Source organism: Kogia breviceps, chromosome 13 (genome assembly GCF_026419965.1).
Source record: "Kogia breviceps isolate mKogBre1 chromosome 13, mKogBre1 haplotype 1, whole genome shotgun sequence".
Taxonomy (NCBI): domain Eukaryota; kingdom Metazoa; phylum Chordata; class Mammalia; order Artiodactyla; family Physeteridae; genus Kogia; species Kogia breviceps.
In genome coordinates this window covers 19,442,374-19,455,673 of record NC_081322.1, presented here as the reverse complement: position 1 = coordinate 19,455,673, position 13,300 = coordinate 19,442,374, and the positions used below count along the sequence as shown (strand labels likewise).

General features: G+C 41.7%; 1 protein-coding gene across 11 annotated transcripts in view; it reads right to left on the bottom strand.

Moving 5' to 3' along the window:
* Positions 1–267: 267 nt before the first annotated feature.
* MRAP2 (melanocortin 2 receptor accessory protein 2) overlaps positions 268–13,300 on the bottom strand; it is a 96,415-nt gene continuing 83,382 nt past the window's right edge. For all 11 annotated transcript variants that reach the window (XM_067011399.1, XM_067011403.1, XM_067011404.1 and 8 more), the window contains one exon: positions 268–1,839. In XM_067011399.1, the coding sequence (XP_066867500.1) occupies positions 1,446–1,839 (394 nt within the window). In that variant the 3' untranslated portion in view covers positions 268–1,445. The remainder of the gene's footprint in view (positions 1,840–13,300) is intronic.

The following is a 13,300-nucleotide window of genomic DNA, read 5'->3' as shown; positions in this document are numbered from 1 at the left end:
TTTCTTTTTGCAAGACTGTGTTAACTACAAGAAATGTTCCATGCTTTGTCCTATTGTTTAGTGTTAGATTCTTAAAGAATAATATTTTCCTCAAAAGACATTATGGGAAAGGGTTTTCTTTTGGTGGAATAATTCCTAAATGAAATCTGGTACATGACTCAGACCACTGGGATCCTAGAGATGATAGAAATTGAGACACTATAAACATGGAATCATTTTTAAATGAAATGAAAAATTGGATGTGTGAAAACAAAGAAGCTGAGAAAATTCTGGTGCAATATATGGATTTATTTTTCAGCTTAAGCAAGACAGGTGGTAAACAAATCCATAATGAAAATGCCACCCAGAGATTAGTGGCTGGCCATGCATGCAACGTGACTGTGCAAAACCAAGTCGTTTCCAAAACAGTGTGCAGGTTTGATTCCTTCATGAAATTAACTCTGGGTTGCCCCAGGCCACCTTGAATATCTGTTGATGGGGTATTTATAACCCACTCACCATCCCAGCTCAAAGCCCATACACTAGCCACATGACCGTCACTTCCACATCTGCCAGGTAAACAGACAGCCTGGCAAATAGCACTCTTCTTGTTCACTAGCCAATGGCACAGTAGTGCGACCAGACACAGTTACACCAACACAGAAACATAGGAGGCACCTCCCCTCACCCAGCTGACAACCTTCCATACATTTCTGGGGACAGGATTGTCCTACAATGTACCATGAATTGGTACTCATCCCAGGAGAGGAGGGGCAGGGCTGTCTCCAGGTTTGAGCATGGGTGGCTGTAGGGTCTCAGAACTGCTGTTTCAGCACAAGCAATAGAAATGCTAGCCACAGTGACCATGAGAAACGAGACTCCTGATATACCGGTAGATGCTCAGGCCCCTGACAAAAGCTGGGCTCAGTTAAGGGTTGAGTGGGAGTTACAGACCTGGAGGATGCTACAACAAGAGCTAAGAGGAAGTGCCCTGGTTTATACTGCTTTGGGTATATCCAGCCTCATCCGAATACAAAATCATAAATTCACAAAATATTAGAACTGGAATGGATCATCTACTGCAGACCCCTCACCTTAGAGTTAAAAAGGAGGCAGCCCAGAGAGGCAAAGCAACTTGCTGAAGGTAGAGCGTGGTAGTGGCAAGTAGGAATGCAATATGCCAAACCCCATTCAAGAACAATGACACTGAATACATGGCCAAGTTTTTCAATGACAAGGAAGATGAGACAGTGTAAATACTCAGTTCCCCAAAAAGCCCCAAATGTGTTTAAAGGTATAAACACTCAGCTTAATCAGCATTCTTCTGAGGGGGCTCTCTTCTCTCTCTGTCTTTCTGTCTCTCTCTCTGTATCTCATACACACACATAATCTTGGTGAATGAAGATTTCTTGCTATACAAAGACAGACCCAACATCTTCAGGAAGACACTTTACAAAACATGCCTCTCAATCCAAGTCTTTGTGTGAGGTCTGGGCAACTGGCTTATTTTCTAGAACAATAGGTGGTTCTGAAATCAGGAGATCATCTTCCCCACAGGAGGAGTTCTGGTCCGAGTGGACGAAGTTGGGGATGTCAAATTTCATGAGCCTGTTCAGCTCCTCCTCTGGCTGCCCACTGCATCTGATGGCTTCCTGGAGTTGAACTTCACTGTCGAGGGCTGTGGTCTGGAGACCACCTTTGGCCTTGTCCAAGTGGTCCACTTCATTGATGTAGCAGTGAAAGAGGGACCTGGATTCCTCATTGCCCTGTCGAGAAAAGACCTTATCTGGTTCCAGTGGCCTTCCAAAGTCTGACACAAAGCTGTTCATTCTGAATCTCTTCTCCGAAGACTCTGCATTGCTGTAAAGAAAAGCAAAATAAAAGACTGCTTACAGTCCAGCTTAGTTACCTGCAGAATCATGGTTTTCGGCATCTATGGAATGCAAGTCCCTGAACACAGCATGCAGACAAAAATCAGAACTGAGAGACGTCACTTCTGAACATGTACAAATAAACCCAAGGCAAAAGTCACAAGGTGGGGGCCCTTGGACCATCCTGAAAAGAGCCCTTTCGCTGAGGGATCCTTGATATTCTGCATCACACACCAGTATTTCTCAGTGGGACCCTTGGATCATCTGCATCAGAATTATTGGAAGTGCTTCTAAAAATGCAGAATTCTGGGTTACAGTCCCTCAGGATCTCCGGAGGTGGGGACGGGTAGTCTGTAGTTTCATAGAATCCCCAAGGATCACTACTCGTGGTCAGGTTTAGAACCACTGGCCAACATCAGGCCAACCTGAACAACAATACTATCTCACAGGCGTGAGTTTCATGTTTGTCAAAGCACTGTCATATCCATTTATCTCACCCCATTCTCAAAACTGACCCGTGCTGTCACTTAAGCCAAGAATTATTACACCCATTTCACAAAGGCATAAGGTAAGGTAAGGAAAGGTCAGATTTCCTGCTTGATTGACACAATCAGTGATAAGAGTGTGAAAAAACTCCAGTTCCTGATTCCTTGCTTCATTTAGTGTGGAACAAATTAGCAATTCAATGGTAATAAATCAGTGAATGGATGAATAAAATAACTCTCAATGAGTTCCACGAGTGCCTGACAGAAAGATCAGGGGCAAACTGAATAACCTGATAGCCCACCTACTTTAATCACCATCTTTTCCAGATTTATAGAAAGGCGGCTGCCACACAGGTAGTGACTCCATAAGGTCAAGAATCATGTCTGAACACTTGCAAATCCAGAATAGAACCTGACAACAATTAGGCTCTGGAGTGTGTAATCTCAGTGATTTCAGTTCTTAAATCTCTTCTTTCCCACCCTATCACTCAAGATACAGCACTTATGACAAAGTTCTTATGGGGCAGGGGACAAGGAATCAAGTTACAGGTCTGAAAAATCTGATCTTAAAAACTAACCTCCAATACTGTCTTGATTACTGTAGCTTTGTAATATAGTCTGAAGTCAGGAAGCCTGATTCCTCCAGCTCCGTTTTTCGTTCTCAAGATTGCTTTGGCTCTTCGGGGTCTTTTGCGTTTCCATACAAATTGTGAAATTTTTTGTTCTAGTTCTGTGAAAAATGCCAGTGGTAGTTTGATAGGGATTGCATTGAATCTGTAGATTGCTTTGGGTAGTAGAGTCATTTTCACAATGTTGATTCTTCCAATCCAAGAACATGGTATATCTCTCAATCTATTTGTATCATTTTTAATTTCTTTCATCAGTGTCTTATAATTTTCTGCATACAAGTCTTTTGTCTCCTTAGGTAGGTTTATTCCTAGATATTTTATTCTTTTTGTTGCAATGGTAAATGGGAATGCTTTCTTAATTTCACTTTAAGATTTTTCATCATTAGTGTATAGGAGTGCAAGAGATTTCTCTGCATTAATTTTGTATCCTGCTACTTTACCAAATTCATTGATTAGCTCTAGTAGTTTTCTGGTAGCATCTTTAGGATTCTCTGTGTATAGTATCATGTCATCTGCAAACAGTGACAGCATATACCCTGAGAAAACCATAATTCAAAAAGAGTCATGTACCAAAATGTTCATTGCAGCTCTATTTACAATAGCCAGGACTAGATTAGGTTGCTTCCATAAGCAACCTAAGTGTCCATCAACAGATGAATGGATAAAGAAGATGTGGCACATATATACAATAGAATATTACTTAGCCATAAAAGGAAACAAAATTGAGTTATTTGTAGTGAGGTGGATGGACCTAGAGTCTGTCATACAGAGTGAAGTAAGTCAGAAAGAGAAAAACAAATACCGTATGCTAACACATATATATGGAATCTAAGAAAAAAAAAAAAAAAAAAAGGTCATGAAGAACCCAGGGGCAAGATGGGAATAAAGACACAGATGTACTACAGGATGGACTTGAGGATATGGGGCAGGGGAAGGGTAAGCTGGGACAAAGTGAGAGAGTGGCATGGACATATATACACTACCAAATGTAAAATAGATAGCTAGTGGGAAGCAGCCGCATAGCACAGGGAGATCAGCTCCAGTGATTTGTGACCACCTAGAGGGGTGAGATAGGGAGGGTGGGAGGGAGGGAGATGCAAGAGGGAAGAGATATGGGAACATATGTATATGTATAACTGATTCACTTTGTTATAAAGCAGAAACACACACACCATTGTAAAGCAATTATACTCCAATAAAGATGTTAATAAATAAATAAATAAATAAAAATAAATTGAAGCAAAATTTAAGCAAACATCTGATTACTTAGTGTAGTTGAAGCCAAGCATTCACCTACTAAATTATGTATTATTTCAATAGAAAAAGAAAAAGCTAACCTCCAAATTATCAAGAATCACCTGGATTTCAGGGCTCAACCATCCTAGGCAGCAGAGGGACATTTATAACAGATTTATCTCCTGCTGTGATGACCTGGGTGACATCAGATGAGGAACTCCTCTCAGAAGCTTGAGTTTTTCCTTGTAGTGATAAGCCTGATTAACCAGTCTTGTTGCCCACTCCGCAAGGTGATGTGACGATCAATGATTGACACGGGAGTACAACATTCACTAGGTCATGTATTCAGAATTCAGAGAAAAATCATTTGAGAGAGACTGATGGAATTCTACTTTAATGCAAATTTAATAGGAATAGGTCTTATCTTTCAGTAAGTGATTTTCTTCCTCTCGTTGTCATTTCACCTAAGTTTAAAAGATGTTTGAGAACAGCGATGAGTGTGCCAGCAACCTGTGACCTAAGAAGCTAAAATGTCACCTGGGAAAAGAGGGGATTAACGTGTTTGGAAAAAGCATGGTTAGGACTGCTGGGGTCACACCATCCCCCAATTCCAGGCTAAGAAGCTCTGACTACTAGCTTTCCAGCTTGCCCAGAGCATCAGCTGAGTGTGAAGGCCGACCCAGAAACCCAGCTGTGTACAGCAGCTCTTCTATAACCCAGGCTACATGTTCTTGGGATTAAATTGAGTCCATTGACCACCATCCCCGCCGCTTGCTGAAGAACGAAGGTGCAGAAGACCAAGAGTGTTTTGCCCCTCCCCAGGGCAGAGCCCAGGCAATAGACACTAAGATGCCTTCTCTGTTTCACCCCCGCTCTTCTTTCTCCCCATGATCTCTGGGTAACAGTGCAATCTGTCTGACTCTCCCTCCCTAAGAACAAGGGAAAAGCCCATCTTTGTTCTCTTAGAGTCTGATAAACATTAAATACTCAACAGACCATCCTGTTCTTCCTCTTTTGTTTCCCTGGCTGATAAACTAAAAAACCTGTATGTGAAAAATTGTGATCACGGACACAGCGTGCTCCTATTCAGTTACTATTCATCTCATCGTTGGGCAATATTTACGTACTGAAATCCGTAGATCTTAAATGTAAAATTCAATGTGTTTTTATTGATATATACACCCATGTAACCACCCTCCCAGTCAAGATATAGAATATTTCCTTTCTTCTGGAAAGTTTCCTTCCATTCAATTTCCTGCCCCTTCAGGTAACACTGCTCTGATTTCTATTTCCATTGATTAGCTTTGCCTGTTCTTGAACTTCCAGTCAATTTCCACCTCCCAGAGGCAATCTGTTTTGATTTTTATCACCACAGATTAGTTTAGCCTGTTCTTGAAATTCATAGAAATGGAAGCATGCAATATATAGTCTTTTGTGCCTGTATTCTTTTGCCCAGCATTATGCTTTTGAGGTTCATCCATGATGTCGCATGCAGCAGCAGTTTGTCCTTTTACTTGCTCAGTAATATTCTGTTGTACAAATACACTACAATTTGTTTATTCATTCTTCTGTTAAAGGACATTTGGGTTGTTTCCAGTTTGGGGCTATTATGAACATTCTTGAGAAGTCTCTTTGTAGATACACATTTTTATTGTTCTTGAGCAAATACTAAGAGTAGAATTACTGGGTCGTATAGTAGATGTTTCTTAACTTTATAAGAAGCTGCGGAGTTTCCCAAAGTGGTTGTACCATCTTACACTCTCTCAATAATGCATGAGAATTACAGCTGTTCCACATCCTTGTCAGCACTGGGTGCTCTACGTCTTTGTAATGTTGGTCATTCTCGTGGGAGTGATGTGAGACTCACTGTGATTGTAATGAGCATTTCTCTGATGTCTAATAATATTGAGCATCTTTTCATGCCCTTATTGGCTACTGGTTTATCTTCTTTTGTGAAGAGCCTGTGTGTGAGACTTTTGCCCGTTTTAAAATTGAGGTTATCTTTTGTTATTGATCTGTAGAAGTTCTGTCATACATTCTGAATACAAATCTTTTGGTAGATGTATGTGTTGCAAACATTTTCTCTTGACCTATGACTTGCATTTTCATTTTCTTAAAGATGTCTTTTGATAAGCAGAAGCTTTACATTTCAGTTAACTTCAAATTATTAACTACTATCTTCTATGTTAGTGCTTTTTATATCCTCTCTAAGAAATATTTGTTGACCCCCAAATCACAAACCCTTTGCTTTCTTCTAGAGCCAATACAATAGCCACAAACCACAGATGCCTATTTATTTAAATTTAAATTAAGTAAAATTTAAAATTTGGTTTCTCAGTCATATTACCCACATTTCAAGTGCTCAATGGCCACATGTGGCCAGTGGCCACCTAATTAGGCAGCCCAGAGAACATTTCTGTCATCATAGAAAGTTCTATTGGACAGAGCTGTTCTAGGAGCTTCTACTTTGGGTTTATGACCTATGTTGAGATAGGGGTCAAGGCTCATTTTTTTCCCATATGTTTATCCTATTGTTCCAGCACTGTTGTTAAAAAAAAAAAAAAAGAAGAAGACCTTTCTTTTCACTCATTGTATTCTACACACAGATAATGAAGGATAAGAAAATGAAAAAAAAATTCCATTCACAACACATCAAAAAAAAATAGAATACTTAGGAATAAATTTAACACAGGATGTGTAAGACCCATCCACTGAAAATTTCAATGTTGCAAAGGGAAATTAAGGAAGACCTTAATATATGAAGAGATATACCAGGTTTGTGGATTGGCAGACTTCAGGTTAAAAGCCATATTACCATTGACATAAACTATTGATGTTTCCTTCCTTCAAGGGCCAAAAGCCCTTCTCCCTTCTGTTTTTGTCTGCTAATGTTCACTCTCCAATACCTTCCAATAGTCATTCATTATATTTTGTCCATATTTTATTTTATTTTATTTATTTATGTATTTATTTTTATTTTTGCTTGCATTGGGTCTTCATTGCTGTGCACGGGCTTTCTCTAGTTGTGATGACCAGGGGCTACTCTTCATTACGGTGTGCGGGCTTCTCATTGCAGTGGCTTCTCTTGTTGTGGAGCACGGGCTCTAGGCACGTGGGCTCAGTAGTTGTGGCTTGTGGGCTCAGTAGTTGTGGCTCGCGGGCTCAGTAGTTGTGGCTTACGGGCTCTAGAGAGCAGGTTCAGTAGCTGTGGTGCACAGGCTTAGTTGCTCCATGGCATGTGGGATCTTCCCGGACCAGGGATCGAACCTGTATCCCCTGCATTGGCAGGTGGATTCTTAACCACTGTGCCACCAGGGAAGTCCTTTGTCCAGATTTTAAATTGTTATCTGCAAGGTTATACTGAAACATGCTACTCTGCCATTACTGAAACTGGAACCCACCTGCCTAATTCCTCTTGGCCCTTCAGTTGCTTCTCTCCAACTGCCTTCTCACTCTGTATTAAGCCCATTTCTTTACTTGTCTGGCACCCTCCTTAAGACGATCAGCTCTCGTGGCAGGTATTGTTTCCTGTCTATGTCCTCAGTACCCATCACGGTACTAGGCGTAGAGTAGGTGTTCAGTAAATTTTTGTTAAATGAGTGAATGCACCAATCATGAAGAGATCGTGAAACTAAAGCAACTCTTGACTTGGCAGGAGGTCTCTCCTACAGTTGGGGAAATCAATTCAAGGGCATACCCAGGGTTGGCAATCAATTTGAGGGCATGCCCAGGTAAGGTTGAGAAGAACTGGTGAGGCTTAATAGACAGATGATCTGTTACTAGAGATCCTGAGTGTGACTCCAGCTCCAGAGACACAAGAGATTCAGCAAACTAGCCACATCTAGGACTGCCCTGCACCTGTTTTTGGCCAAGGGAAGCATTGTCTCTGACTGTACCCTGCAGTGCTCCCCACATCCCCAAGCTCTGTCCTAGAGTCTTCTATGGTGCCTCCTGCCTTGCATTGTTGGAGCTCACAGACCACAGAGCTATTGAAAGGGCATCTTGCACCTTCTATAACTGGCCCACTTTGGAGGCTTCAGGAGACTCAGGTTCCACGGGGGAGACTTCCCACCATTTATTGGTAAGAATGGCTTCAAGAAAGCCCAGTGAACTTTCTCCCCACCCAGTGGTTACCCAGTCTTTAAAGCAGACTAGCCCTCATGAGTCACACCTGAAAATGTTCTTGTACAATTAATGTTGGAATAGCAAAGTATGCCCACTAATTAGGCCGGGGGGATTTTGCTGCTGGATGTTGCCTTAATTCAGTTTTCAGGAAACATGTGCCATATTGTTAAGGCTGTCTTTCCAACCTTATAAAACATGTCCTGGTAGATAACCTGGGTGCCATGACAGAGAGAAGAAGGCTAGTCGCGAGCTTCCCATCCTCTGAAACTCAGTTGGCATATGGAAAAGTAATGCTCACTGGCACCTATCAGAGCAGTTAAAACAGTTGAAAATCAACTTGCTCTTCCACAGCCTTGGTTACACCTGTGAAAATTTAAAATTACAAGGGCTAACATCTTAAATACTACCTTGATTAAAATGATAATTAAAACCAGAAGCCATAAACTTCAATAACTGGAACACTGAAAGAATGAGAAACTTTCAGATATTGACTGAGCTAGCAATTAATATTATAAGTATCATAAAGAAAAGAAAGGATACTGAAGAATATTTGTACTATTGACTGAATGTTTGTGTTCCTCCAAAATTCCCATGTTGAAACCTAATCCTCCAAGTGAGGCCCCAGTGAGATCCCTCTCTGCTTCCTCCATATGAGGACACAGTGAAAAGTTCATCATCTATGAACCAGGAAACAAATCCTCACCAGACACTGAACCTGCCAGCACCTCAACCTTGGACTTCTCAGCCTCCAGAAGTGTGAGAAATAAATTTCTGTTACTTACAAGCCATCTAGTAAATACCTATGGTATTTATAGGAGCCTGAACATATGAAGACAATTAGAAAATTCAGAATCACCAAGAATTTTAGTGCCTTTCATTATTTTTGTCACATTCCTACCTATTCTATATTTTGTCATGAAACTGAGATCTAGCGAGCATGTTTGCAAGAAGTTCTCCCGTGTCATCCTAACTTTTGAAAAATGACAACTGTTTATTTTGATAGAACCTTAAAATCACTTGTTTTACTTATTTAAGAATCTCTATTCCTCATTTTCAGCTTGTTATAAGAAATGCAATTTGCACCTAACCTATTAATTGTGACATCCCCAAACTCTACCAGCCAGAGTAAAAAGACTGTTCAGACTGTTCTGATTCTTGGTCTTTTCTTCTTCTCACTCTGGGTTGTGTCATGTATTGTCTGAACCTGTGGGATTTTCTGTACCATAACAGAGATCCTCCATCGTGGGCACCCATCCAGTCCTCTGGCATTTGCAGTGCATGTCATTTGCTTCCATGACACTCCCCTGCTCACAAAACTTTCATTGGTTCCCCAAACTCTCCTGCCTGATCTTTCAGACCATCCTCTCCCACATCACATGGCCTTTCCAGTGTCCGCTGCCACCAGTCCCCTCGCCAACCCTACCGTCCGGCCATATGGGACCTGACTGCCCCCCTCTGAGCCTTTGCTTGTGTTGTTCCTCCTACCCCTTCTCTGTCAAAATCAAATATGTCCTTTTCTGCCCAACTCAAATGTCCCTGCCTCCATGGAGACTCTCTGATCTCCCAACAGGAAGGAATCTGCCCCCTTCTGTATTCCTTTCGATTTTACTGACCTTGCCTTACAGGATGCAGCCCTTCCTGTCTCATGTCAGAGCTATTTGGTATGATCTTTCATCTCCCATATACTGTTGTGCTGTATGCTATTCATCTTTGCATCTCTCAAAGGGCCTTGCCATCATTCGACCCTCAATCAATGCACCAGATGGCTGCATCTGCAGGTGGTCCAGAGCCCTGATTTCTGTGAAAGGCACAGCCACCTCCAGTGTTTAGGGATGTGCTCCTTCCTCTGTGACCCTATGAGAAGTCAGGTCAGGAGGGCAGACTTCTCCCACCTTCGCTGGCAGAGGGAAAACACCCATAAGATTCTGGTTTATTCCCTTAGGAATTTTCCAGATGTATGATGAGTTTTTACAAATGGAGTACCTGCTGCTGTACTGAGTCTTAGCATGCCTGACAATCCTCTGGATCACCCCAGTCATGAAAAGTGGTGGGCAGTCCAGCCTGTGGGAACCTAGTGTTTCCAGCAGTCACTTTCAGTGGACTTTTAGAGATGCGTAAGCCAAATGAAGACCTACTAAACTCTGCGATGAACCACCAGTGAGAAAATAATAATAATAACCATTCCACAGGAGCCATAGCCTGTGCTGGGAGCCTTATCTCATGTAACAAGCCCTAACAGAGGCACCAACCAAATCCTTGTGTGTGTGTGAAAGTGCCTTTTGGTTGCTTTCGTTGGTAGTTCCAACTTGCCAGGGAGATTTCAGTCTCTCTGAGGCAAGCAAGATTCTACTACCTTAGGATGACCCTCAGCACACCCATAGCTGAGCACTCAGGAAACACCTTGTAACTGATGAGGAATTAAAAGTGACTCCTGAACAAAGGCATATAACTTAAATCATATACATAAAGCAGTTGGATTTTTTACCTGTTGATATATGGAGACCTTTCAGAATGGCGGGCCTTCCTTGGGAACCACTCTGCACTACATCTGCATTTAGCTGGTTTCTGTGACTTTGGTCATTATCAAAGACCTTGAGCACAGACATTCTCTTGCTATTAGCTTTTAGGTGCACTGTACCCCTCCTTTGGTGAATGTCATATTCAGGTAAATTGCAACTCAAGGTAAAATGTAAGTTTCATTTTTACAAGGTCATGAGCAATCCTGTCCTCTCACCCCTAAACGAAGACCATCCCCACCTGGACAAAGTGCACTTAGCAAAGGCTACAAAAGGAGGGTATTTGAGGTGTATGATGTCTGGGGTTTGATCTTTTTTTTTTTTTTTAAGTCCAAAATATTCAACATAAAAATGTGGTCCAAGCCTTTCCCATACTCTTTCTCTCTGGCAGATTTATGATAATGGGGTTATAATACTTTAACAAGATGGTAAAGAGAGTAAATAGCTCCTTAGCGGAAAAAGCACAGGAAAAATGGTTCTTTTATCTTGTCTTTAAAGGATCCAGGTGAGAGGGTTTTTTTTTTTTTTCCCCCACACACAACAGCAGATATTTCATGAGAAAAATAATCCCCATTAAAGCTGCTTCTTGGACCTAGAAGCTTTTAAGAAAGGCGATGTCAGCTTTATAAGAGTCTTTCTCCCTCTTTGGTCTGCTTTACTAGTGTTCACTCATATCTGGTTCTTCTCTCTTCCTGGGAACACAGATTACCCTGCCCAGCCGGGCGGTCAGGTGGGTGTGGCTGGTTCTGGCCAATGATCTGTGAGATGAAGGGGTGTGTGCCACTTCCTGGCTGAAGAACAAAAGGGCAGGTGTGAGATCTCTTCATGCCCCCTTCCCTGTCACAGGAACCCAGGAGGCTGAGCCTTGGAGATGCTGCAGCTACAGTGGAGAAGCTTCTGTCCACCCCTTGCTGACCCTCAGAAGACGTGTAGCTTGAACACAATGTAAACCCATATTGTGTTTTACTGAGATTTGCGGAGCTGTTTGTTATTGTCTCATAGTCTGATTATGACACATCCTCTCCTGAGCAGAAGCCGATGAGTAGGCAGTGACTCTAGAATTGAAGTTCTTATGCTAATATGATCCCAAGTTGGAAACTTCAGGGAAGAAGCCTATCTGTCATCCTTGTATCTTACTCCTTTCAAGGGAATGCTTGTGCTCTGCCCATGCGTCAGCAATGATGAGCTCCTAGGGAGACTCTCAGCCTGGCCGGGACGCCTCCACGGAGGAGGAGCTAGAACTGAGTGGTAGATTCAACACTAGTCCATTTTGAGCTTGCAGACCTGACTGGGGATCTTAACCAGAATGTCGGAGTCATATTCCAAAAAGATACTTATTGCCTGATATCCTACTTGAGGACGTTCTTTGTGACCAACTGCCCAGAGAGCCTGTTATATAAAGCAGTCAGAATTCAGACATCCTTCCGAGCCATCAGCAAGATTCTCTGCTTAGTCTCCTTTCTAAAATCATCTTACTCTTTCACTGAGAGACACACCCAAGAGGAAGCTAGGGTAGAAGGAAGCCACACTTTGGCATGTGTAGCTCCAATGTGAATGCGTAGGGCCTGGCTGTTTCATGGGAGGATGGGTGTCCTCTTCTCCCTCCTGCTCTTTAGCTGCACTCCTCAGCTCTCCCCAGGATTCCACCAGCCACACAGGGGTGGACTGATCTTCATTGAGAGCCGCCCGCTGTGAGCCCAGCGTGTACCAGCAGCTCCACAGGCATCAGCTCACTTAACCTTTACAGTACTCCTAGGAAGCAGATATTATTTTATTTTTACAAATGAGGAAACTCAAGCAAAGAGAGGTTAAGACTCTAGTAAACTGTTCCAGTACATCTGGAAATGTTTGACTCCAGAGCCCATGCTTGATCCAATATGTGATAAAACAAATCTGATTGCTTGCTAATATCTTTGTTGTAATGTAAGAAGGAGATTTAAAATTTGACATGAGATAATTTAATGTAGTGTTAATAACAGGAGCTGTAGAGTCAAAGAGACTTTAGTTTGAGGCCTGGCTCCAAAGGTTTTGTTTGTTTTGTTTTGTTTTTTTAACCTGTGAATTGTCATATGAGTGGTTCAGCCTCATTTTTCTCATCTGTAAAGTGGGAAACTTTATAAGTTGAATACTTATAGGATTTACTTCATCTTTTTGTGAGGACTTGGTGAGATTATACATATAAAATGATCAGCAGACCCTGGCATGTGGCAAATGTTAAAAAACGGCTTTTATTATTAGTCTCAATGATTTATCATTCTTTCCTCCATGCTTAATTATCACAGGCAAACTTAAAATTGATTGTTTTATATTAAAGTTGGCTGAATGGAAAAAATAATGTCTTTTTAGAAAAAATTCCTGCCAAATAAATGTCAAGTTTACTAAGATCTAAAATCCTTTTTAATTGCTCCATTTAGGGATTTTTCCACATGTCTGTTTCTTTCAGTTTGCTTATGATATAC